At 60.8% G+C, this 26,467-nt stretch overlaps 2 protein-coding genes across 6 annotated transcripts in view; one reads left to right on the top strand and one right to left on the bottom strand.

Annotated features, from left to right (window-relative positions):
* BIRC7 (baculoviral IAP repeat containing 7) lies at positions 1-13,523 on the bottom strand. Its single transcript, XM_059037509.2, has 7 exons — positions 13,047-13,523; positions 3,217-3,460; positions 2,252-2,351; positions 1,852-1,933; positions 1,699-1,744; positions 408-479; positions 1-245 (listed from the first exon to the last, which is right to left on the bottom strand). Exons 1-7 carry the CDS (start codon positions 13,521-13,523, stop codon positions 1-3), a joined length of 1,266 nt encoding a protein of 421 aa, XP_058893492.2.
* YTHDF1 (YTH N6-methyladenosine RNA binding protein F1) overlaps positions 13,426-26,467 on the top strand; it is a 14,667-nt gene continuing 1,625 nt past the window's right edge. The window contains exons 1-5 of one of the 5 annotated variants that reach the window (XR_010836402.1): positions 13,426-13,548; positions 13,815-13,842; positions 15,101-15,180; positions 22,242-23,750; positions 25,319-25,562. Coding sequence is in view for 2 of the 5 variants with exons in the window: in XM_067012468.1 (XP_066868569.1) it covers positions 13,522-13,548; positions 13,815-13,842; positions 15,101-15,180; positions 22,242-23,750 (1,644 nt within the window). In the remaining 3 variants the exon portion in view is untranslated. Of the gene's footprint in view, positions 13,549-13,814; positions 13,843-15,098; positions 15,181-15,290; positions 15,470-22,241; positions 23,751-25,318; positions 25,563-26,467 lie in introns of those variants that run through there. The other 4 variants (XR_010836403.1, XM_067012468.1, XM_059036531.2 and 1 more) reach the window with 4 other exon arrangements.

The following is a 26,467-nucleotide window of genomic DNA, read 5'->3' on the forward strand; positions in this document are numbered from 1 at the left end:
CTAGGACAGGAAGGTGCGTACGCAGCTGCGGATGGGGGCCCTGCAGATGGGGCACAGCTGCAGGCTGGGCGCGCACTCGGCACAGGCCAGGTGGCCGCAGGGCACGAAGACGACGGCCACGGCGCGGTCCAGGCACACCCTGCACGTCCGCTCCTCCCGCAGGCGCTGCAGCTGCTCCTCCACATCCACATCCCGGGCTCCTGGGGCTTCGAGAGCCACCGGCACCCTCTCGGCCTGGGCTCCACCTGGGTCTCCACACGGGGGACCTGCGACATCGCCCCACACCCTGACCTCCACCCTCTGTACTGGCCGATGGGGAGGCGGGCCAGACCGGGAGTGCCCGCCCCCCACCGCAGGATGCAGGAGGGCCGGCCCCACCCCCACCCCAGGTGGGCCCTCACCCTCACCTGCCTCCCTGGCGCCTTCCACCTGGGCCTCTCTGCTGGGTGTGGGCAGCTCGGGCCCTGGGTGGACAGGAGCTGTGGGCAGGTAGAACAGGGCTGAGGCCCAGGTCCCCAGGGGACACGAGGCCCGGCCCAGAGACAGCAGGCCACAGGTGAGCCCCAGTACCGGCCCACTCCCCCACCCACGGTGCACCAGGATCCCAGAGCCCACTCTCCACCAGGACGCTCGGCCCATCCAGCCCCTCGCGCCATGGCCCTGGACACTGTGGGCCGGGCCCGTGGGGGCAGCGAGGGAAGGCTGTGCCCAGAGGTAATGAGCAGGGAGAGGTGGGTGGTGTCCAGAGAGGTGGAGGTACCTCTGGCTCCTGGTGTCCGGCCCCCGTCCTCTTCCTGGAGCAGGTCGGCCACAAGCTGCGACGTGGACACGCCGGTCGGCACCACTTGGCAGTACTTTCGCTGCAGCAGCCCTTGCACCTGGCCCTGCCCAAAGCCCATCCGAAGCACGGCCTGCACTGCTGGGCACTGGCTCCACGCGGGCCGCTCCTGGCCGCCCCCGGCATCTGCAAGGCAGGGCGAGGGGTGCTGGACCGAGGGCAGGCAGGGGCCAGGGCCTCGGGGTCCCGGCAGAGAGGCCCTGTGGCCATCACAGCCACTCCATCCGTGTCCAAGTCAGGGCCTGTGGCAGAGGTGCCGCCATGCCGGGAAGATGGAAACCTGATCACCAAAGCAGCCATGGACAGAACTCAACTCCGTGCCAGGCGCTGCTGCCAGGGCGACACCGAGACCCCTGTTTAACCCCGGTCGAGCCTGGCACCGGCCCCATTTCACAGCTCAGGCCACTGAGGCTCGGAGAGCACAGTCAGGACCTGAACCCTGGAGCCCCGCAGACCCTGCCCCTGCCCACCCCCCGCCCGGCACTGACGGAGAGCAGAGCTCCGTGCCGCCGGCCCCTCTGCGCTGGGGATGGCGGCCGGTCGGCTCTCAGGCGTGGCTGGCTGCCGCCCTGGCAGAGGCCGCCCGGTGCACGGCAGCATCTCCCCCCCAACGCCCCTGTGCCAGCCTCGGGGTTGGCTGTGCGCACAGCGGCCAGCTCAGGGGTAGCAGGGGATGGCTTTGGCCTCCCTGGAGCCCCGGACACACACGCAGTGCCTGTGTGAAGCCCCCCGTGAAGCAAGCCCAGGGAGCACCCTTCACTCTCCCTAATGTCCTGTAGGGGGGATACCCGACGGCCCGGCCACAGCGCAGGAGGGAGGTGCCCCAGGGAGCCAAGCTCAGGCTGTGTGTCCCGGCTCACCTGAGGGGGTGGCAGGACCTGCGTCTTCCGGTTCCTCTGAACGGTCCTGGAAGGAGCCAGAGAATACCTGTGCCCCGAGCAGGCGGAGGAGCAGGGGTCGGGGTGACCCTCACCCGCCCCCCCACCCCGAGCCCTAGGGCAGGCAGAACTCACCCAGGAGCCCAGCACGCGGCAACAAGACTCCTGGACCCTGCAGACAAAGTCCCTTCCTTTTGTCCGGAGCAGGAACTCACACCTGAGGAGAGCAGGTGCAGAAGCCCTGTGGGCAGTGAGCTGGGGCTGTCAGAGGAGCCCCGCACTGGCCAGGCCCCGCGCCGTGGACCCCTTGGGCCGGGGTCTTGCCTTCTGTCCCCGCTTCCCCCACCGCCCCTGTGGGGGCAGCTGGGGCTCCGGGGGGGGTGGGCGCTTGCTGGAAAGCTGCTTTGGAGACAGACCCTTGAACGTCAATGGAGAAACATCAGAAGCGCCGTCCCCAGAGCGTCCCCCTACCCCGGTCCCTGAGACTCGACACCCCCAGGACTGGGGAAGGGAGACTGGCCCGCGGAGCCCGTACCTGGGGAACCACCTGGCATGCTCAGTCCAGGGGTCGTCGCCTTGCTCCCAGCTCTGCAGACCCCCGTGGCAGAAGAAACACCTCACCTTGTCCTGCTGGCCTGGGATGGAGCCAAGACACTGGTCCTGACCACGCCCGGTCCCTTGCACGGCCTGGTGTGTCCCCCAAGGCCAGGGCTGGGCACTCCCAGGTGGCCTTCCCTTCTGGGGCAGGGGCTCTCTGGGGTTGCTTGTGAGCCTGGCAGGCTCCCACTGGCCTCTGCCACCCCTTTGCCCAGCGTTCTGCTCAGAATTCACGTGTACCCCATTTTCTCGACGGTGGAATAGGGGTAACGGTGTCTGGGTACTTGCCAGGATCGAGGTGCATGTTGGGGAAAGGGACGCAGGGGGCATCCACAGTACGTATGGAACAGTGGGGGCAGAGCCCTGGGGCCTCGCGCCCTGCACCTCTGCCCCAGGTGCCCCCTCCCCGGATGGATTCCCAGTGACGGAGAGAAGGGGAACTGTCTGCTGCCAGACTTGTTTTAGGGGCTCGTGACTCCACTGGGGGATGCGGACCCTCACCTCTGTACCCCCCGAGGCCCTCGCCCCTGCCTCACCCCCTACGATCAACAGATTTGGTGCAGAGACCACAGATCAGGGGCTGCTGCAGGAATATCGCACTACCAGCCCTCCAAGAGCCTGTCCCTGGACGCCCGGGGGCCCTGCAGATGCCCCCCCACGCCCCTCTCCTCCTCCTGGCTCCCCCATCCCATCACTGTCCCCACAGCCCAGGGTCCGACTGTTCCGGGCTGGCCTGCCCTCTCCCCAGGTGCGCGTGCAGGTCGGAAGCGCAGGAGAGGCTTCGGGGCGGCGGGCAGACGTGGAAGGGCTGTGAGGGCCCTCCCTGCCGCGGGGACGGACACCGTGGAGAAGGTAGAGCCCAGTCCGGAGGGTCTGCAGGGGCGCCGGGGCCCCTGGGCTCACCGGTGTGGAAGAAGCCAGCGGCGGCCAGCAGCTCCGGCGGCACCACGGCGCTCAGCGGCCAGTCGTAGAAGGAGGCCAGCCGCAGTTCCTCAGAGCCCATGCCCGGGAAGGCGGGCCTCGCGGATGGGGCGTCCCCGGCCCCATCTTCCTCCTCCTCCTCTGCCAGGGGGCGCAGCTGGCCCAGGATCTGCCCATCCATGTGGTCCTGGCCTCCCCAGGACAGGGCACTGTCGGGGCGCTGGCCCTGAAGGTGGCCACACGGAGAGGGGGGTCGGTGGTGCCCCCAAGTGGGGCGGCCGCCGGCTGCACAGCGGCTGGGCTCCAGGCCACAGCACCAGCACTTGGTCCCGTCCTCGGGCCCCATAGAGAAGCGAGCAGCTGTGACAAGTTCTGTGGCAGGGATGGGCCCCTGGGCGGCCGGTTCTGGAATGTGCTCAGCCAGCCTCCCCAGGGCTCCTGACCCCTGGGCCCTGCCTGGGGGCAACAGTGGCTGGGCAGGCCTGGTCCTGCCCCCCAGATGCCCCGGGTTGGGGAGCGGCCAGGGGACTGGGGGTGGGGGCCGCTGGGGCCCGCCACTTTCTGGAAGGGGCCAGCGCGGCAGCCTGTGTCACATGCTCGCTGCAGCGGGAGCGTCACAGGGCTCCGGGGCCTCTGTGAGGGCTGCGGCTCTCACTCTGCTCTACAGGGGAAGGCGGGGTCCCTTGGCACGAGGGGAGGGGCCGGAGCATGGAGACCCACCCAAGGCAGCAGAGGGCTGGTACTGGCTCTGGGACCTTGGTGTGGGGAGGGGAGGGGGGAGGGGGAGGGGAGGGGGTGGTGATGCTCTCTGTCAGCTCCGAGCTCCTGGGCGGGGTGCCAGGGGGGCCTCTGAAAGCAGAAGGTTCCAGGTGATCTAAACTACACCGTCAGTGCTGCCCGGCGCGGGGAGGGCAGCTCCCTCTACGGGGATGACATGGGTCAGCCGAGGATGCAGGGGTGCGTAGTGAAGGGCTGGGCCTCTGCGCTGGACGGGTTCCCCTGGATGTTCTCGCGCTCCGAACCCCGGAGCTGAGAGGGGCTTGAGTCGTCCCTGTGTCCAGCTGGGCGGGAGCGGGAGGCCCTCAGCAGGCCCTGGAGCAGCTCCTGCCTTCCGGCCTTGAAGATTCTGTCCCCTCCCTCGGCCTCAGCGTCCCAGGGGCCCAGAAGGTGGAGCCACATGTGGTGAGGTCGATCTTCCCCTTGAACTAGACTTCGTGAGGCGCTGTAACCCGGACGCCCAGACGCACGTGTGGGGCACGTGCACAGTTCCAGCTCCCTATCCCTGCCGTGTCAGGCTAGCCCTGCTGTTCCATCAGGTGCCTAGAGCTGGCCCCCCTCCCCAGGTCCGGACCCCCTGTCACCCGTCCCGGCTAGGTGTGCAGCCCAACCAGCCCAGGGGGCCCTGGCTCCCGATCTGGGGTGCCCGGGGTTGCTCCAGGCCCCAGACCGAGCCCCTGGCCATGTAGGTGCCCCTTTCCCTGGACAGGCTGCCCTCAAGACTGGCCACAGCCACGGGTCTGCCAATCAGCCCGAGCCCAGGGGCCCCAGCGCCCCCAAACCCAACAGTTAGGGAAGGGGGTGGGGGGCTGTAACCCCAGTGGGCAGAGCGGGATCCCTAAGACAGAGGGCTCTGGGGTGGAAGGGACGAAGAGGAAGACCGGGCCGGGTGGCCTGCCCCCACAGCCCCTCCCCGGAGTGCAAACCTCCCTGCTGCTCCCAAGAGCAGAGCAAAGAACGGGCTCAGTGGGGACCCTGCCAAGGGTGGGAGAGGGGGGCTCACCGGCCCCAGGGCCAGGCAGGCCCAGTGAGGGTCACAAAGGGGGTGGGCTGAGGGGGGCCCCACCCGGGCCTGGAGCCCCCATGTCCCCCCGGCGGCCCTCCCCCCACCCCCCCATGCTGCACGAGCCCGGCACAGAGCGAGGAGCCTGGAGCCCGGGCCCCAGTCCTGGGAGTGGGGTGCGGTCTCGCCCCAGGGAGACCCCTCTGACATCCTGGCTGCACTGGCCCTCAGCCCCACGTGGCCAGGGTCCTATGGAGTCCCTGGAGTCCTCTCCCAGCAGAGGCCTGGAGCCACCTGTTTCCCTGCAGGAAAGCCTGGTAAAGGGAGTGGGCGGACGTCTGCACCCCTCCCAGGCTCCTGAGCCCGAGCTGCCTGTCCCGGACTAGGGGGCCACTGGGCGAGGGGCGCTCGGGCACCTGCAAGGCCGGGTCTCCCAGGAGAGGGTCCTGGGGGCAGGTGGAGGCGGATGGGCCCCAGCTGGGACCTCCCGGTGAGCCGCCTTGGGATCCCCGGCCCTTGCCCTCTCTTCTCCGGTTCCCCACCCTGTGCAGAAACACCCTGACCTCTGCCACTCCAACAAACCTCAGGTGTGCCCGTCCTGGGGCCCCCTCAGTAGGTTTCTTTGGGGATGGCCCTCTGCCCCGCCCTACCCGCACCCTTTGGTGGCCGGGGAGGAGGACAAGGGTCCCCGGGTACTGGGTCTCCAGCTGCTCCTATCTCAGGAGGGAAACCGCCGCCCCCAGGTTTGCTCTGAATCCTCTGGACCTGGGGACTGGCCGGCTCAGAGGACCCTCTGAGGTGGCCGTGGCAGCAGGGGTGGTGTCCCCTGGGGGCACATCTGAGGTCTATTCCCTCGGATCCTGAAATTCGGGGGTGGGGAGGGGAGAAGCAGCCTCCCTCACTTCTGGAAATTCCAAACATGCATCCTCCAGGCACCACCCACCCCACCCCGTGGTGGAGTCTCCCCGTGAAGGAGGGCCGGTGCCTGAGCTGAGGGAGCCCCGCCCCCCACCCACTCCCCACCCCCGCCCCCCACCTGGAAGCAGGTGTTTCTGCGAGCACATCCAAGCATGTGGCTGCACAGAGGAGGGTCTGGGAGGACCACGAACAGAGCTGTGGGCATCTCGGAGGAGGACCAGCCTCGGCCTCTATGCCTGTCTGTGACCATGGCTGAAATTCTTGACACAAGGGATTATTTGTGTCCTACTTGTACAGTTAAATAAAAAGAAATCAGGAGCTAAAAATAACTATCATATGCTTATTCCAGAAACTTCGAGAATACTGAAAACATAAAGAAAGTAAAAGTCACCATCTGAACCAGCTCTGGCACCACCAAGGCCAGTTTTCCAGAACCAATCTTGCCCAACAGCTGCTTGGGCGTGGAGCTCACTGGAGCCTCACAGATTTCTTTGCGACTCTCTGTAAATCTATAATTATTTCAAAAGAAGCAACTGAAAAAAGCCATCAGCCTCCCCTCCACTGAGAAGCACGGCTCTTACTATTTTACTGTTTCCTTCCAAACGTGCTCTGTGTATTTGCTATTTGCCCATTTTCCTCACTTAATGTTATGTGCCAGTTTTTTTTTTTTTAATGGGCACATACCAGGTTTTTGTTGTTGTTGTTGTTTGTATGTCAGTTTTCTGTTTTTTTTTTTTTTTCTTTTTTGCGGTACGCGAGCCTCTCACTGTTGTGGCCTCTCCCGCCGCGGAGCACAGGCTCCGGACGCGCAGGCTCAGCGGCCACGGCTCACGGGCCCAGCCGCTCCGCGGCACGTGGGATCTTCCCGGACCGGGGCACGAACCCGCTTCCCCCGCATCGGCAGGCGGGCTCTCAACCACTGCGCCACCGGGGAAGCCCCTCCTGCAGGCTCTTGAGTTTCCAGGAGGCTCAGTGCTCAGATGCTGGGCCTGCTGCCCAGGCCTTGGGGCACCACAGACTCCTCTGAGACAGGGGAGTAGGGACCCCTCCCCCCCACACTCCCACCTCTCTTCTGGCTGAGAAAAGAGCTCCACGAGCGCCCCACCCAGGGGTCTGGGAACCTGGCTGGTACAGGGACACCCCGACCTGTGTCCGCAGGGCAAGGACTCCAGGTGACCACAGGGCACCAGGTGAGCACAGCAGAGCAGGCGTGGGCTGAGGGCCCGGGGAGGGCGGGGCAGAGCACCTGGGGCTGGGATCCACCCCCCAACCCTACCCTCAGCGCTGGCTCCCTGCCCTGTCCACAGAGACATCCCCCTCAGAGCCTCTGCAGACAGACCCTGCCTGGTGGCCCGAGCTCCAGCTGGGACCCCACTTGCTGACGATGACGAGGACCTGTCCTTCCAGCCGCCAGCGGAAGTCCGACAAAGTACAAGCTGGGTGCGACCAGCACTGCCTTTGGGCTGGGTCAGCACAGACAGACCAAGGCACGTGGGTTGGGGGGAGCCGTGTCTGCTGCGGCTCCGGGGGTGGGGTCCTCAGAGCCTAGAACGGTGCCTGGGCCAGAGTATCATAAAGGTCTGTGGAAAGGAGAGCAGGAAAGGATGGCTCTTTAAATTCACCCTTAGAGAAGGATGTTCTATACTACACCACCTCCACCCCTGAGGCCGGAGTGGGGCCCCCAGAGACGACCCTGAAGCCAAGACTGGAGTGGAAGAGCTTTATTTGGGGGTCACTGCAGGAAACAGCCAGAGGGGGTGCGCGAGGCGCCGATGTTGGGTGTGCTCTTGAGGGTCCTTGCTGTGGGCACCCCTGCTGGGGGCCTTGGAGCCTGCAGACCCCAGCAGCTGGGCCAGGCTCTGGCTCCTGGCTTGTGACCAGAGCCGAGGGCAGAGCCGCAAGAGGCCAGAAGGGGGCGCGTGGGGAAAGCGAGCACCAGATCCGCCGGCCCCCTCCGGGGCCTCCCTGCTGGCTGAGGCTGGACGAGTCTGCGTGCAGTTGTCTGGACCACAGCTTCGGGGCTGCCTCTGCACCCCGGCCTGCATCACCTGGGCTTGTTAAGTCAGATCATTTCCTGGGCAGGCACGGCCCCAGGCCCAGCAGGATGATTGGCTGGTCCCCGAGGAGCATTCGGCACAGCTGGCCTGGCTCCGTCCTGCCCCTTCCCCAAGCCCAGGTGCCCCTCGAAGCTGAGCTGGGAGGCTCGGGGGCAGACTGGAATTATGGCTCGGGGAAGGGAAAGGAGGGAAGGTTGAGCAGTGGCCTTCTGGTCTCAGTCCCCCGAAGTCCAGAATGTCCACTGAGTGGCCACCGGACAGCTCCTGCACTCACAGCTCAGCAGCCCGGGAAGCATCGCATCCCCGGGGACCCAGCTGCTGTCCTGGGCTGGGGCTCACAGGTTCCAAGTGGGCCAGGTGAGGCGCCCACCCCAGCTGGAGTTGAGCGGGACGTGTCACCGGACAGAGGGGGATGATGCTGGCATGCAAAGCGACAGCGGGCGAGCCGTGCGGAGAGCCTTTCCTGTCCCAGGACGGTCGCTGCGGGCCCTGGGCTCCCCTCCTCCCACGGGAGGGCTGTGCTGTCCGGCGCCGCTCTCCTTACCTGCCCCCAGGACCCCTACAGGTGCCGGTCCCCGTCTCCAGGGCTGGCCCTGCTCACCCTCGTTCCCGCCCACCCACCTACCCTCCCCAGGCACCCGGCCCAGCCATCGAGGCCCCTCCCTTCCCAGGCCACATGCAGCCCTTGATACATCTTGCACGGTCCAGTCACACTGGCCCCCTGCTCCTTCTCCTAGGGCTGCCCCCATGTTTCGCGGCCACACTGGCTGCTGTGGTCCCCGATCTTTGTGGACCTCTAGCGGAGAGTCCTTGCGGTGTCCTGGGGCCTCACGGCATTCGATCCGCACTGAGGTGAGCTGGTGCTTGGGGGTTATAGCTCTGTGGTCACCGTCTCGACATTCTTAATACTTCATCTTTGAATGTACGTTTCGTAAAGCGCCGTCCAATGGGACAAAGGGACACGTGGCAGGGACTTGAGGCCTCCCAATAGTCCTTCCCCTGGGACCGATTCTTGGCTGCCCACTTCCCTGTCCCCCAGCCAGTGACCATCACTGACCCTTGCCCCCGGGGGGGGGTCTAGGGGTGAACACAGAGGAACACTGATTGACAGGGATGGGCCCCAGGTGGCTATGACAGTCTGAGTTCCTCTGTGAGAGCCCCCTGACGTTAAACAGCAAATAATAAATGATAACTGCCTCCGCAAGTCAGAGAGAGATGTGGAGGGAAGGGGGGCAAGGCCTCTTCCTGCTTCTGGAGCAAGGCCCCAGGTTTTCCCCCTGCACTGTGGCGGCCCCGCTGGGCCAGAAGCTCACCGGCATCCTCTCACTGCCAAGGCCGATGCCCCCCCCCCCCCCCGAGTTGCACGAAGCTGCAGAGCAACTCAGTCCCTGCTGTTGTATCAACCGCCCGGCAGGGTGCGCCCGCTCCCACAGCTGAGACGTCCGGGGCCCCAAATCCCCCGGCACTGTCTCTGGGGACAGATGGTGGTTTGCTGCTGAGGCCGAAGGTGCCCTTGACCAAGGGGAGCTCAGACACCACAAGTGCAGCTCCTGGAAAAGCAGGGTGGGAGCCGACGGGCATGACCGGCACGGGCCGGGGGTGCTGCAGGGCCCAGGGGTGCCTCCAGCCGGCCCCAGACTAGCTGTGTGGCCTGGGCAAGCTTTACCTTCTGGGAGGCTTACCAGCTCCAGGAGCCCAGAGCTGCTTCTATCTCACCAGTTTGCTCTCTACCTGTTAGACGGTTCACCTCCCCTACACCGAGCTGTCTTCCCGGCACTCAGCAGTGGACACAGGCATGGCCCGGGCTGTGGGAGCTCCTCTTCCAGTGGGTGGGCAGTCAGCTCTGCGCCCTGGCTCCCAGGCCTAGCTGGCGAGGGTCTGCCTGTCCTGAGCCTCAGTTCTGGGATGGGCCCCAGAGGCCTTCCCCAGGTCAGGCTGGCACCCCTCCTGGCTCCATCTGAGCTCTGATCCAAGGTGCCCTGTTTACCCCCATCTCTCCCCTCTGGGTCGTGGGGCAGCATGAGGTGCACCCTCTGCCCCTGAGCCTTCCCCTCGATGAACAATCAAGCAATCAGCGTTTCGAAGGCTGTGAAGCATCCCCCCACCTCAGGGGCTCTGTGGGGCAGGGACCGCCTGTACCCCAGAACACCACACATGCAGAGCACAGATTAGCGCTCAATTCACACTTATGGAATTAGTGACCCAATGAGACAGAGAGAGGCAGTTTCAAAACTGTAAAGTGAGGGCTTCCCTGGTGGCGCAGTGGTTGAGAATCCGCCTGCTAATGCAGGGGACACGGGTTCGTGCCCCGGTCCGGGAGGATCCCACACGCCGCGGAGCGGCTGGGCCCGTGAGCCGTGGCCGCTGAGCCTGCGCGTCCGGAGCCTGCGCTCCGCAATGGGAGAGGCCGCAACAGTGAGAGGCCCGCCTAGCACAAAAAATCATAATAATAATTAACAAACAAACAAACAAACAAACCTGTAAAGTGCTGTAAATGACAGGAGGCACACGTCAAGGTTACTCCTGAGCTGGGGAGCAGAAAGAGCCCGAGAACACGAGCAGGTTTGTGGGGTATGAAGCAGCTCCAGAGAAAGTGCGGAGAGGGTGGTTGCTGGAAGGAGGCCATTGGTCAGGGATGAGCCCCGAGAGTCTAGGTGCGAAAGGGACCGGGGAGTGGCTGACGCCAGCACGAGCGCCCCTGCCACCCCGCGGTTGGCCAGGTGTCTTTGTTTGTGGCCCCTGGAGGCCAGCTGTTGGGTGAGTCCTGTCCAACCCCCAGGGGGCAGCTTGCTCCAGCCAGGTGGTCACCTGAACTCAGGGCCAGCACCCTCTAGGCCCCACCCCCAGCTCGGCAGAAGGTCTCCCCGCCGGTGAATCTGGAGTCCTCTCTTAGGGGTGACCTGCCAGATCTAACAGCATGCAGGTGGCCAACGTGCGTGCCCTCTGACCCACTGATCTGCCGGCAGGAACCTCCCTCTAGGTGTCCCTGCACAGGTGTGCACGTGCATCAGGGCCAGCGAGGCTGGAACAGCCTGGGAAGGACCGTCTGCCTCCCACCTTGGACCTTTCAGTACGTAGATGAGGTGTTCTTGGTTTGTTTGTTTGTTTTTTGGCCCTGCCACGTGGCTCCTGGGATCTTAGTTCCCCGACCAGGGATAGAACCCGGGGCCATGGCAGTGAAAGTGCTGAGTTCCAACCACTGGAGTGCTGGGGAAGTCCTAGATGAGGTTTTTCACCATGTGCTTACATGCCTGTGAAACAAATAGAAAATCAAACCTCTTTAAACCAATGCTGGAAATGTTTAGACAATCCCACCCCAGCTGCGTACAGCAGGGAGCGGGGGGCCTGAGGGTGGAAGGCCCCGGATGGGGTGGGCTCCCCTCTGCCATTGGACACAGCTGGCAGGCGACCCCTGAGCTACGTGCCTGCGTGGACTCGGCTCCTCCCCGAAGCAGAAGGGTGACCAGGGCTCAGGTGGGGGAGGGCTGGAGCGGAGTGTTCTGGGCACTGGGGAGAGCCTGCTGGTCCCAGCACAGACCCGGGGCCGGGCAACCCTTGCCTCAGAGGTCCCCGTGCTGTTCCAAAGCCTGAGCTGATCAGCGTCACTTGAGTCCCCCACACCCCCTCCCTGTGCCAGGAGCCGGGGCAGTTTCTCCCACTCCCTTCACGGCCGGACCATGGCAGTGACCCTCTGCAGTAACAGGAAGCTCAGCTCCAGACTCCGTGACTCCACCCTTCCTGTGTCCCCAGGCCTGGCAGAGGAAAGGCTTCCCCGGGGCTGGTCTGGGAGCCTCAGCCCCTTGTGCTGGGCCCACAGGGTCCCTACCTTGGGCCTCTGGGGGCCTATGCTCCCTGCTCTGAGCGGCCCTCACACCCCCCTCTCCCTGAGATCAGTGAGGACCACTGCCAGATTTCCCAGCTGGCAGGGTGGCAGCCCGGGGTGGGCCCAGGTGGTGGCTATCAGATCCTGCCTGCCCCTTCCCTGGCCAGCAGGCCCGGGTGGCCGTACCTCCACAGGCCTCTGGTTTCCGGGGCTATCCTTCCACCGCTCAGCCCCTGTAACTCGCCTCCAAATTCTTCAGTTGTACATTATTTGTGATCCCTGTACTGGTTGAATAGTGTCCCCCCAGATTCCTGTCCAAAGGATACCTGTGGGCGTGACCTTATTTGAAAATAGGGCCTCTATAGATAGAATGAAGTTAAGATGAGGTCATACTTGATTAGGACGGCCCTAAATCCAATGATGGTGTCCTTATAAGCGGAGGAAGACTCAGAGGTAGAACACAGGGAGAAGGCCATGTGTTGACAGAGGCAGAGAGCCAGCATTCCAGGCCTTCAACCTTCAGCAGATCTGGGCCTTGCGAAGATGTTACACCTGCCAGAGCCAGGGAAGAAGAAAAGAGACCCACCTGGAAGCCATGTTGGGGAGTGGCCGAAGGGGCGCGGGAGCCCCGAGGAGCAGCCAGGCTGGGGGCCTGGTGTGGGATGGGCTGGGAGTGAGTGGGGAGAGAGAAGTGGTCTCCCTGCAGGAAGGTGGAGCCAGGAAGGGGCTGTCCATCTCTGAGGAGAGACCAAAAGGCCCCTAGCAGGTCCTGGACTAGGGCAAAGTGAAGGGCTGAACTCTTCCTCCCTGTGGTCAAGAATCTAACATGCAACTATGATTATAAACTGGGGAGCCCCTTGGAGACCCAAGAGAGTGCTCACACAGCAGCACCCTCGGGGAACCTCGAGTCCAGGGCTCAGCGGGGACGGAGGCTGCAGAAGCCCAGGAGGAGCTGCCCCGAGGACCGCAAAGCTCAGAGCCTGGGCGCCCCTCCGAGGGTTGTTGGAGGGGGGTTTGGGGGCGAGCTGCGGGGTAGAGTGGACTGCAGCCTGGCTATAAGTGGCTTTCGGTGGGTGGCCGCACTCGCTGGCTGGAGCTTCTTCACATCTGAAGAACCAGCGCGGGGGTGCCACCAGGCTCACAACCTGCGCCAGTCTGCGCCTGCACGCGCCACGCGGCAACGGCATCGTCGCCCCCGCTGCCGCTGCGGGCGCGAAGTCCGACAGATGCACACCTGCAGGGCGGTCCCCGCGGCGCCACTGGACACGCCCATGTCACCGCCCAGGCTCGCCCCGCCCTGCCGCGCGAGACTGGGACCCGGGCGTGAGATCCGTCCCGCCGGGCGGCGACGCGCAGGCGCGGCGCGTGGCGGCTTGTCGACCTCCCGGCCTGCCCCGCGTTCGCTGACGTCGCGCAGCCTCGTCCCCGCTGCCGCCGCCGCCACTACCGTAGTCGCCGTTGCTGTCGCCTCCGCTGCAGCTGCTGCCGCCGCTGCCGCCATTGGAGTCTGCGCCTCGTCAGTGCGTCTCGTCCCGCGCCCGCCCGCGAGCGGCCCGCGCGCCCAGCCACCGCCGCCGCCGCCCGGCCGGCGCCCGGGGAGGAGGCGGCGGGCCCGGGGCCGCGAGATCGCGGGTGACAGGCCCGGCCTCGCGGGGAGGCCCGAGCCGGCGGGCGCCCCGGCCCCGCACCGCGCCGGCTGTTCATGAAGCATGTCGGCCACCAGCGTGGACCCCCAGGTAGCGGTGGGGCCGGGGTCGCGGGGCCGGGCGCCGGGGTCGCGGGGGCCGCTCGCGGAGCGGGAGCTCGGGGTCGCGGCGGCCGGGGTGGAGGGGCGCGGGTTGGAATCGCGGGGTCGGCGTCGCGAGGCCGGGCCGACGTCGCCCGGGACCGCGGGCCCGTTGGGGTCGGAGCGCGCCGCCCGCCGGGAGGGGTTCTCATGGGTAACTTTGTGTTCCCCTCTCTCCTGGTGCTGTCCGCTCGCGCGTCTGGGCCTGCGGCGAAGCAGAGAACAAAAGGACAAGATAATAAAGGTGAGCGGAGTCCGGATGGTGGTGCGGGCCGGGAGCTGAGGGGGCGGCGCTCGCCTAGAGCCGGGCGCGCGTGTCGGGGGAGGAGAGGTCTTGGAAGCGGCAGCCAGAACCCTGGAGTTTTTATCCTCCCTCTTCTTCGGGGAGATGAAACTTTAGGCTGTGATATTGGGGGAGACGTAACAGGTCGGAAACAGGGACTTTTCAAGGAGAAGCAAGCAAATCGGTGGTGAGAGTAACTCCATCTCTCTCTCCCACGGCAGGCTGGTTGATTGGGGTGGGGGGAAGGGAAGGAGGCCGGGGGCCGAGCGACCTGCCTGTCTGCGGCCCCAGGTGTGGGGCTGGCCCTGGAGCGGCCGCTGGCCCTTGGCCCTTTACGCTGGCGCCTTACCCCAGTCGTAAAGCCCCTGTCTTTTGAGCCTCTTGGGATACTCTGGCTTGGGGTCCACCCCCAAAACTCCGTCTTGGGAGAACCGGTGACGCTTCATGTTTACTCCAAAGACTGTTTTGAACCAGTGTGTGTGTTACTCGGGTGTAACCAAATACGGTTATCATGTTTTGAGATTGGAGAAGGCCCAGCACTTATTTACCTTTCCCTTCTTTTCCTGGCTGAGCGTGGTGACAGTGGAAAATAAGAGCACAGCCAGATAACAGTTAAGAAGCGTCGTTCAGTTGCAGGCTTCCCAGCTTTGCTGCCCACGTAGGCAGGCTTTGGGAAGCACACCATTCTCTGTCTGGCAGACATAGATCTCAGACCACGTTATCTTTACCAAAAGCTGGTTACAAGTTTCTTGCATTATTTTGTCTGCACCTCTATTTTGTCAACGTCTACCAAAGTACCATTAATTTTTATTAGAAACGTAATCTAAGTTATTGAAAGTTTTGCATCAGCTTTCGAATTAGTTGTGTAAGTATCAGTTCTGTAATGTCTGTGCCCTTTTTTTTTTGCTATACTCGGGCTTCTCACTGCTGTGGCCTCTCCCGTTGCGGAGCGCAGGCTCAGCGGCCATGGCTCACGGGCCCAGCCGCTCCGCGTCACGTGGGATCTTCCCGGACCGGGGCACGAACCCGCGTCCCCTGTATCGGCAGGCGGACTCTGAACCACTGCACCACCAGGGAAGCCCCAATCTGTGCCCATTTTTAAAAGTAAAAGTGATTTCTAGTAGAAGTTGATGGGTATAAACTTGAGTATCTTTAATTTCTGTGATTAAAAATAATTTTAAAAAATTCAAAAGTTATATTTTGCAACTTCTCATTTTAGTACAAAATGGTTCTTTGCATCAGAAGGATACAGTTCATGACAATGACTTTGAGCCCTACCTTTCTGGACAGTCAAACCAGGTGAGTTTATTTTTATTTTTATTTTTTAAAATATTTTTACATTTATTTTGACTGAGGTTTGTAGTAAACCTTTATTAGCGTATTTCTGACTTTATTATCCTAAACAACAGAGAAGCAGACTATATAGTACTAGAAATAAAGGAAGAGGCTGACAGAGGCTTGTACTGAAGAGCAGCTTCACGTTGAAGGTGGGGTGTGAGTGCGGGGAAGCTGGTTTGCTCTCTGGAGGAAATGGCGTCCCACGCGCCTGGCAGGCACGCGGGGTTCTCGTCGGCCTCAGCACTGGTGGGTGAGTGATGCACTGCGTTAGACAGAGTGGGGGTGTGCGTAGTTCTCTGAAGTTTTCCGGTGACTTTTTTTAGCTCTGGATGATTGGACTTTTGGTCTAGGAGCAGCTAGAGCACGACTCTGGAGTGAGACTCCGGCCTTGGGTTCTTCACACCACTGCTGACGGTGACACTTCTTCGATGGCTTGTCCTCTCTGTGCTTGCTTCCTTTTTCTTAGGACAGTTGGAAGAGGTGGCTCCTGATAGAGTTGTGGGGAGGGTGAGACTAGATGGTGCCCAAAGAGCTCAAGGCGGTACCTGAGTGAGTTGTAGCCACCTGTCCTCTCAGGTGTTGCAGGCTTTCTCAGCTTTGGCACTAAGGGGATTGTGGACAGAAACACTCTCTGCTTGGGGGGTATTGTAGGATGTTCAGCAGCCTCCCTGGCCTTCATCTGTGAGATGTCATTAGTATTTGCATACCATCCTCCGCATAACAACCAAAAATACCTCAGCAAACATCTGCTGGGGGGCTGAATTGTCCTGGTTAAAACCACTGGGCTAGTTGAAGTTGAGGTTTAAGCAAAAGATCTGTCGCTTTTAAAATGCACAGTGTATGCTTGCTTTAGAGCAAAATCAGGCTCTGCCTCTTCCCTATGGAATGAAGCTAGTCTGCCCTTCTGTAGAACGTCTTAGAACTTTTCTCCATTCTTCTCCTCCTGCTGCGCTTGGCAAATCAGCAGCTGAGGAGCCTGAGAGACCCTGTTCACAGGGGCCCACCCCTCCTCTGGGCAGGACGAGGGGCTGCTCAATGATGGGCTTTCAGCCAGAGGTGGTGGCAGGAAGTTAAGTGGACTTATTTATTTCTTTTACATGATTTGTTCTAGCAGTGTTATGTATTGATTTTAACCAAAAATTCCAGGGAGGGGGTTGCTTCACTTGAAATATTTTTTTATAAGGTAGGAGCTTTTGTTACTCAGGAGGATGTCTTCAAAAATGGAGTAGGTGACTTTCTGATGCCAGTGGAGTCCCAGCTGGCTCACGCTGGAGAAGCCGCATGGAAGGACTGGTGGGTTGGTGCTATCAGTGGACAGCCTTAAAATATCCTCTTCATCCTGTGTGTTAAAATGTGTACTTGTCAGCAAGATGGTTAATCAGCATATCACTTAAGAGTGAATTTATTGAGAAAACTCCGAATTGAGAACAGACCTTCCAGAAATGCCCAATTGTTGCAGAGTGTAGGAAGCGTGCCACGCGGGAGGGCCCTTAGATCCTTGTGTTCCCGGCCTTTTCGTCGTGCGGATGAGGAACCTGAAGGCCAGAGGGGCTCTGCTGTGCCTGGTGGCAGAACCAGGCTGTGGACTGAGGGTCGGTACCTCTCACCCAAGTGTGCAGCGGGGTCCTCTGGTCCTCTGTCTGCCACTCATCTCTTCACGGGGGCTGTGACGCAGTCAAGAGTCCCTTGAGATTGTCACTGCCTCTAGATGTGGACTCTGCTGTGACGTCCAGCCCAGACTGCTAGTGAGGAAGCCGGAGCGGAGATTGGTGTGGCAGGAAGCAGTGCGTGCACACTTCCTGTCTGTCCGCTTAGCCTTTACTGAGGTGGTGTTGACGTGAGATGAACTGCCCGTGTTTAAAAAGGACGGTTTTATATGTGGCCTTTCCCTGGTACGTATGAGCACTTGTGGAGCCATCACCGTGGTGGAGGTCACGGGCATATCCGTCAGCCCTGGGCTGCTTTCTTAACCCAGCTGTGGTTTGTAGTAGCCAGTTGGAGACACTGGGGTGTTCTGATTTGTGAAGCCTTAATGCTTCGGATGACTTGGAAAGTATTTAAAAGCATGCCTTTCAGTTAGTTGACTTGTACTGCACTCTAACAGGACTGCTTTGCTCGGGGTGGGTGCTGCTTCCCTCAGAAAGGCCTGGGGACCCTGCTCTTGGTTTGTGTTTTCTTTCCTAGTGGCGCCCCAGAGCATCCTTGCGTAGCAGCCCTGGATCCCCTTCTGTGACTTGAAATACACTTCAGTCAGCTTTTTGGACATGATGCGGGGAGAGAAAGCACGGGGGGCGGTTGGGGGCCCAGGGTCAAGGGTGAGGGTCTCTGGGTGGGGCTCTGATGCTGCTGGATTACCCTGACTTCACCCTCCTAAGGGCCTGCCTGCTTTCTGGTTCTCTGTTTTTTTCTCTGAAAGGTAAGGAAAGACTGCAAGGACCCAGAAAGTTCCTGCTCAGAGTTTTGGAGACAGTGCCTCTGAGTTTGGGGTAGGTGCTGCTGGCCAGCTGCCAGGCCGAGCGTGTGGATGGAGGGGTTACCGGGGATTCTGCGTCCACGCTCGAGCGCTCAGTTGTCGGCAGCCTTGTCAGCATGCCCGGTCACGTCTGACGTAGACAGAAAGGAGAAAAGTCAACTTTTTTGTTTTTCCTCTTTAATAATTCAGCTGTGTTCTAAGTGTAATGAGAAGCATACACCTTTTAAGAATGTTGTATAAATTTACTCGTTTCAGGTTCTAGGGCTGATCATTTGTAGTTGGTTTAAGCCGTGGTGTTGGTCGAGTCCTCTGATAAGATGTGGGCAGAGCTGCCCGGAGTGCTGGGGGGTGTTCTTCCACTTGAGGGTCAGTGTGGCATTTCTTGAGACCTTGTGTCCACTGTCTCTCACATGCCGTCCGTCCTACGTGGTCGAGCTGACACACATGCGTCTCTGCTCCCTTGGCCCTGAAGGCTCCTTCCTTGAAAATGGTGCTCAGCTGTCACCCAGGGTTTCTGTCAGGTTTTGGGTGGGCTTTTCACGCAGCGGCACAAAGCTGGACGCGTCGACGCCTTCTCGCGGCGCCTGCCCCACGCAGAGAGCCTGGAGGAGCTCAGCCCATGGCTTCCTGCCGCTCCGCAGTGGCTCCGGGGGCCTTGGCGGGGGTCAGCAGGAGCACTTGGTCATGGGCACTGGTCGCCTGTGGCTGCGTCTGGGAGCCGGGGGGTCCTTTAGGTGCGGCGACGGTGCTGCCCAGTGGCATGGGGACACGCCGCTCACCGCTGCGAAGCTGCTCACAGCCGCGCACCTCAAGGCAGGAGACAAGCGCAGAACTTAGGTGGGTATCCGTAGCCGTGGTCTCCCCTGACTTGACCTGAAGCCTGCAGCCCAGGATTTTCCCCAGGAGCTGTGGGCGTGGGGGGCCTGCTCTCAGCCCTGGGTCTCACTTTGTCAGTGCTTTCACAATTGCCCCTGGTACTTCTCCTCTTGCATCGTTTATTCCAGCCCCCTGCATCCCCCACGTAAATGCTTCTCGATCTACGAGGTGTTCCACGTGCCTTGGGCTTCTGAAGCCTTGGGCTTCCTGTTTCTCCCTCCAGTCCCTCTTCTTGGTCACTGTAATGGCTGAGTCACTTTATTGTTTGTGAAACTTAAAGCTTTTGAGTAATTTCAGAATTTCTTCTCAGAAAAATGGATATAGGAATCAAACGTTCCAGCTTTCAAGTAGGTGGTTTTGGTCATTGAGCATGAGGGTTTTTTATAAAACTGGTTAAGTTTTGTTTTAAGTATTAAAAACTTAATTATAGAATAGGCTTATGGGTTTGTCGTGTTTTACTGTTTGGTTTTTCAAAGAAAGTCAACCAGGGGTAACTGTCACGACTATTTGAGTTTATTTTGTTTGGAGTGCCCATTTTGTTTATCGCTTTTGACTCGGTCACAAGGAGGCGCCCTGAAAGTCCAACACTTGGGGGTGTCTTTTCTACTGTCACTAGACTAATTCTGCCTTGGAGACCTGTCAGCCTCTGTTTCTTGAGTCCCTAAGTTATACAAAGGCTACAGTTAGACGTGTCACACAGGAAAGTGGTTTTGACTGCGTCGTCCTTAAAAGAGTTTGTTCTATGCTGCTCCTTTGAGTAGCCCTGCGCCACCTCTGCGCGAAAGCATTGACACACTAAGAGAAAGTGCGCGGTTTGTCGTCATCCCTTTGGTTTCTGCACCCACGTCCCTGGCAGGTGAACTTGGGCCTCGTGACCTGGGCTGCACAGCTAACTAAGTAGATGGCGTGTTTGCTGTCGCAGAAGCCCAGCTGGGGAGCGTGGTGTCTGAAGAGCCTGAGGCCACGGCTGGGCGGGCTTCTGAGGGGCCGGGTGTGAGCTCGAGCAGCGCCTGAACCCTGCGGCACCACTGGCGGCTTTGTGTCCCAGCTCTCGGAGTGGCACGGTGCAGTTTCGCTGTGACTCGGGGCTGGGACAGTCAGCCCGAGCACTGCGGACAGTGGGCCCGGAGCCCTGGTGGCGGGGCGGGGGCCGGGGGATGCGGACCCAGCAGGGAAGCCCCACGGGTTCTCCTGCTGTTCCTGGCAGCTTTGCCTGTTACTCCGCTGCTTCACTCTTGGAGTTTGGAAGGAGACCCGGCAGATGTGGTAGGAGACGGGTTGCCAGTAAGATGGGGATGTAAATGGGTTCAGTTCCCAGCACCGGAGGTCACTGCATGCAGCCTGTCGTGCACCCCGCGGCCTGGTGGGGGCAGACGACGTCAGGAGGGCTCGGCCAGGGCCAGCTCTGAGCCCTGGGGATGGCGGTGCGGGTGGCACGTGGCATCTTCTTAGTAAACCTCAGCTTCGTACCATGTGAACTTGAAGTGAGGCGTCTTCGTTCCTTTTGTTGCATGAATTTAAGCGTTCACGGGGGAGCTGCAGTCCAGGTTATTTCATGATTTTCCGGTAAAGAGCTGCAGCCTCACTGGTGCTCTCCCCATAGCGACCTGCCTGCATTGACACGTCGTGGGAGGAGAGGTCGGAGTCCTCCCAGGGCAGCCTCTGCCTTGGTCCTGCCTGTGGCTGGGTGAAGGATTCAGGGGTGCCGGCTGGCTCACTTCCTCTTGCCCTGGACAGTCCTGGCTGGAGGTGGCTGAGAACTGCCCATCTGCGCGATGGGGTCTGTGTGACCAGGGTGTTGCACTTCTCCGTTAATAGTGAGATTGGGGTGGACTTGAGGGACGTGCCACGGTTAACACAGTATGTGTGGTCTCCCATTCTAAATGAAGTCCTGTTGTGCTTGAGGCTGAAGTGTGGGTCAGAAGTGAGGTGCTGGCCCCGTGGGCTCAGTGTTCCGTGGCCGTGCTCCTGTGGCTCCGGTTGGATTCGTGGCTGTGTGGTTTGGATGCCACGCAGCCCTTGGGTCCTCTCTTCTCCCGAGTGCGGTCCTTGTGTGCGAGGGAGGGCGCGTTGATGTGGACCCGGCACTGCCGAGGTGGGTGACCAGCTGACGGGGGAGGGGAGTGCCGGCCTCCCCTCGGAAGCCTTGTCCCCATCGGGCTCCCCCACCCCGCAGGGCAAGTCCGCCACCCTGGCCTCCCGGGGACTCACTCTCCTCAGAGCAGCCCCTCCCGCCGGCACAGGGTGGGTGGAAGCAAGCAGGGAGGCGGGGCTGGGGGGCTACAATGCGGGGGCCGGAGTCACTGAGATCCTTTCAAGGGCAGTGGCTCAGGCGGCTCCCCTGCATTCAGAGCGCTGATGACGGCCACTTGTCTGGCTTTTTCTACCCCCTGAGAATCTTAAGGATTCGTGTTAACAGGCAAACAGTTATTACTACATTTTAAAAGCAATTCTGGAATAGTCTGCCATCAAGTGGAGCAGCCAACAGGAAGGAGATGTGATTCCTGAAGCCCCAAGAACCCTAGGATGGGGCAGGGAGGGAGAAGGTGGCAGTGGAAACGGGCAGAGGGTGCCTGGGTCAGCCCCGTCACGTGCTGGGCCAGGATGTGCTGAGGAACTGGCCTGTCCTCCGCAGGGACTTCTGGGGGTTCCAGAGAGATAAACTCCCTGCTCTTATCCAGTGAAGCGAGCCTCCTCCAGTCACCTGGGACACCAGCCACCCTCTGCCGGCCAGGGCGGCGGGTTCTCGGACTGGACGACAGGTGCGGGGTGTGGGAGGAGGGCTCCAGCCGCCACTGCTTGTAGAACTTTCTGGATACTTGGGAGAGCTCTGCAGAAATTGGACCAGAGAACTCCACGTTTGCCCCCGCTCTTGCTTTCCTTCACAGCCTTTCCGCTCTCGGGCCCGGTTCTGACCAGGACCCCTGGGTGAGTCTCTCTCCAAGGAGACGTCTTCCCAGAACTGCTGACCCCAGGTCTAAACTCGGCCCTGCGCAGCTTTCCTGAGACCCATCCCCCGCCAAGGGGAGGCCCTGCAGCTACTTAAACTCCTCCCAGGGGTTCCCACCGTCACACGGAGGCATGTTCTCAGTAAGGGTGTCCCCGCTGTAGCCAGCTCCCCTCTGAGAGCCCCAGGAAACGGTGGGGGCTGAGGGGGCCTGACCCCTTTGGGCTCAGGGGTAGGGGCAGGGCGGGAGTCCTGGGGGTCATCCAGGTGAGTCATCAGCAAGCCTGTAGCCCTGAGTTTGTGGCCGCTGTTGGAAGTGTCTGCTGCCTCTTTAAAGCTTTCTCACTTTGCGCTGTGCTGCCCATGCTGTCAGTATCCTGCATAAGCATTATTGCCGGTGGGACAGAGACCTGCTCCTCAGGCTGAGTTCCTTGAAGTGGGTCACTCTTCAAGGTGCAGCGGAGGGGTTGCTGAGAAGATTGCTGTCACCTAACTCGAATCCAGATCAGTTGCAAGTGACCCTTTGTATTTGGAGTGGCCCCTGGGTCGTCCGGGCGTCGCCCTCTGTGTCCTGGCTGGGCCCCTTGGGAGGGGAGCCAGTACTGCACAGGCCCGTTCCCCACCAGCCTGCGCTGAAGTAGCCTGCGCTGAAGTAGGCGCACTTGACGTGGCAGCGCCTCCTCCGTGTCGGGACACGTCTAACTCATCACATGCTTGTTTCCGCAGAGTAACAGTTACCCCTCCATGGCCGACCCTTACCTGTCCAGCTATTACCCACCATCCATCGGATTTCCCTATTCCCTCAATGAGGCGCCATGGTCTACCGGAGGGGATCCTCCAATCCCGTACCTCACCACCTACGGACAGCTCAGTAACGGAGACCATCATTTTATGCACGACGCTGTCTTCGGGCAGCCTGGGGGCCTGGGGAACAACATCTACCAGCACAGGTTTAATTTCTTCCCCGAAAACCCCGCCTTCTCGGCCTGGGGGGCGAGTGGGTCCCAGGGGCAGCAGGCTCAGAGTTCAGCTTACGGGAACAGCTACACCTACCCACCGAGCTCCCTGGGCGGCACGATTGTGGACGGACAGACGGGCTTTCACAGCGACACCCTCAACAAGGCCCCTGGAATGAATAGCCTGGAGCAGGGCATGGTGGGCCTGAAGATCGGGGATGTCACCACCTCTGCAGTCAAGACGGTGGGGTCAGTCGTCAGCAGCGTGGCGATGACAGGCATCCTTTCCGGCAACGGCGGGACGAACGTGACCATGCCGGTGTCGAAGCCGACCTCGTGGGCCGCCATCGCCAGCAAGCCCGCCAAACTGCAGCCGAAGATGAAGGCGAAGAGCGGGCCTGCCGTCGGGGGCGCGCTGCCTCCTCCACCCATAAAGCATAACATGGACATTGGCACTTGGGACAACAAGGGGCCCGTGCCCAAGGCCCCGGCTCCGCAGCCCCAGGCGGCCCCCCAGCCCCAGCCGGCCGTGCAGCCCCTTCCCGCCCAGCCTCCCCCTCCGGCCCCACCACAGCATCCGGGCCCCCAGCAGCCGCCCCAGACCCGCTGGGTCGCCCCTCGCAACAGGAGCACGGCGTTCGGGCAGAGCGGGGGGACCAGCGGCGACAGTAACTCTCCCGGGAGTGCCCAGCCCAGCGCCGCCCTGAGCCCGGAGTCCCACCCCATCCTAGAAAAACTGAAAGCCGCCCACAGCTACAACCCCAAGGAGTTTGACTGGAACCTGAAGAGCGGGCGCGTGTTCATCATCAAGAGCTACTCGGAGGACGACGTGCACCGCTCCATCAAGTACTCCCTCTGGTGCAGCACGGAGCACGGCAACCGGCGCCTGGACAGCGCCTTCCGCGCCCTCGGCAGCAAGGGGCCCGTCTACCTGCTCTTTAGCGTCAATGGCAGCGGCCACTTCTGCGGGGTGGCTGAGATGAAGTCACCCGTGGACTACGGCACCAGCGCCGGGGTCTGGTCCCAGGACAAGTGGAAGGGCAAGTTCGACGTGAAGTGGATCTTCGTCAAGGACGTGCCCAACAACCAGCTCCGGCACATCCGGCTGGAGAACAATGACAACAAGCCGGTCACCAACTCCCGTGACACCCAGGAGGTGCCCCTGGAGAAGGCGAAGCAAGTGCTGAAGATCATCGCCTCGTACAAGCACACCACCTCCATCTTCGACGACTTCTCACACTACGAGAAGCGCCAGGAGGAGGAGGAGGTGGTGCGCAAGGTGAGTCTGGGTCCCGGGGGTGGGTGGGGGGTCACTGGCAGGGACGGGGGACGTCTGAGTGGTTGTCACCCCAGAACCCGGGGTCCTTTTCCAGTTGTTAAGAAACACTGGTGCACACACTCTTGTAAAGGACCTGCGGGTAACTTGCTCTTTTTTGTGAATTATGATGTTTTCTAGAGCAGTGCTTCCTAGTCTTTGTCCAGCCAGGAACACTTAGAAATAATGTTCTGTGGCCCTGGGGTAGACAGGCGAGGCTGCTGGGGCAGATATCCCCACCGAGGGCCTCCCTGGGCGTTGCCCTCAGCAGTGGGGACGCTCTGGTCTAGGGGTCGCTGCTTATTTCTCTCTCGAAAACCCAATATCCTGTAGTTTTTGGAAACCTGAGTTTGCTCGTCTAGAGAGTAGAAGGGCAGGGGAGGGGGAGGTTGGAATGCAGGCAGTTCATAACTGAAGTGTGTGCATCTAGAGTCACAGCGAAAACCCCTGGGTGGGTCTTTGAGGGGTCCCAACCTCCTGTGACAGCCCACGGAGTGAGTCTGCTCTGTAGGAGATCAGGGCTCAGAGACCCGTCAGTTGGCCCAGAAACGGGAAAAATAAGGACATTGTGACACACTTGGCAGAGCCACTTTGTTCAAGAGAGTTCACCCTGAGATTCTTCCTGCTTTTTTGGTGTTAAGATGTTCTTTCTTTCATGAAATGTCAGTTGATAATAGGTGGGTTTTCAACCCGTTTAGTCCTCTGTATTACAAAAAAAAAAGCGTTACGCACCTGGGAAGTTCAGTGTCCTGAGTGTTTTCCGGCAGAAAGGCTTGTAAACGGGATGTACACAGAACACAGTGCTGGTAGCAGTTTTAAAGTTGTACAAAACTAACAGCTCACACTCTGCAAAACTTTGAAAGCAGATTGGTCCCACTCTCACTCTTGGGCGGAAAGGAGAAGGGCTTATTTCCAGTTACTGGGAAATCAGGTATAAAATGAAACACTGAGTTGCTGGATTTGCAGGGACAGGACGGAGATCATGCTCTTGAGGCTTGACGTCCCTGGTGACTGGGCGCCGGCTCTGTGTGTGGCGTCTGAGGTGCTGTGGCCCTGGGTTCTGCCGCTTGTGATGAGCTGAGGGGTAAACTTCTGCCCCGCCCTGGTGGGGGTTTGAAGGTGCTGGTGACCTGGAACTTGCCTTGTGATGGCGCTAGCATGTCAGGAACGGGCAGAGGAAGACGCAGCCCTCCCTCAGACCCTCGGGGCCCGAGGCTTCCAGGTGTTACTGCAGCGGGCTCGGCCGGGGTGTCCTCTGTTGCCTTGCCGGCCTCGCTCTGAGGCTTCCCCGGGCTGCTCCTCCCTCCCGCTGGGGCAGCGAATGCTCTAGAAGCAGGTGGGCGCCTGCGAGGAGAGGTGCACGAGCCAGCTGGGCTGAAAGCCTTTGTCCACAGGGGTCAGTGTTCCATTAATTCATGTTCTGGAAGCCCGACCTCTTGCTGTCCTGGTGGCCTCTCTTGAGCTTGCTGGGCTGTAGAGGAGTGGGGGTGGGTCTCGGCCCCAGAAACTTCAACCAGGATGCTTGTCTTCAGGGTTCATTCTGGAGTCGGCAGCTGGCACTGCTTTCCATGCAGGAGTTGGGTGTGTCCTTAAGAAAGACGTGTACTGAGATGAGTTTGGGAGCAGCTCCCTTAAAATCCCGAGCTTGCTGGTGAGGCCACCGTCACCAAGAACGCCGCCCTGGAGACTCTCAAGAAGTCCTTTTGTTTATCAGCTGGAGTTTGACTCCATTGCTTTGAAATGATCACGATGCTTAGAAACACGTTGTGTTGAAAGGTGAGATGTACTTGCCCTTCTGCAGGAGTGCTGGCTGTCCTGCACCTCAGCCGTCCATCTGAAAGCCAGCTGGCTCCTTAGGGAAGCACCAAGTCTTGTGGCGGCTGGGTCAGACCCAGCCCTGCAAGCCTCTGGGTTTCAAATGTAGAAACAGCCACTCCTTAGGGCGCTTAAAATAGTGCAGGTTTTAAGTGACAGTGAGAGTCAAGCTGAAGAGTTCCTCATACGACTGGACTGGCCACGGTCCAGGGTCAGTTCTGCACAGGCACGGCAACTCAGTGGAAAACCAGGCAGAGACAGGGTTAGGAGTGCGCCTCGTCCGTTGTGTTTGCTGTGAGAAGAGGCTGTTCACAGTCTCAGGGGTGGTGGTCCTTGTAATGGTTGAAGGGAGTCGGGGCCTCGGGAGGTGCCCACCCTCATCGCCACCACTCCAGCCGCAGCCACCTTGAACTCGAAAGAGAGGCTTGCATTGCTCTCCCGGAGGAGCCGTAGCTGTGGTCTTTCTCGGAGGATGCAGAACGCAGAGCTCCTAATCCTTGCAGTTCAGAGTTCAGGGTGGGGAGGCAGTGTTAATTCTTGGAGCTGCGGCCATCCACCCACCCAGCCCGGCTCACCCACGTGCTCTGGGGCTTTTCAGGGTGGTGAGATGGTTTGAAAAGCACCGCAGGTGCTCCTGACGGTCGCTCTGCCCTGGAGGTGGCACGGAGGATGTGGGGGAGTTGGCATCTTATGAACCTGAAGACACACGCGGTCTGTTTCTAGCAAAAGAGAGGGTTTTGCTTGCATTGTACTTTACACGTGTAGCGATCCCGAATATTTGGGAGTTGCGTCATCGACCAGCCCCTGTCCAGCAGCGTCCTTTACCAGCTTCACCCTGGTTGAGGGGGGCAGGAGGAGGGGGACTT

This window comes from Kogia breviceps, chromosome 14, assembly GCF_026419965.1.
Source record: "Kogia breviceps isolate mKogBre1 chromosome 14, mKogBre1 haplotype 1, whole genome shotgun sequence".
NCBI lineage: Eukaryota > Metazoa > Chordata > Mammalia > Artiodactyla > Physeteridae > Kogia > Kogia breviceps.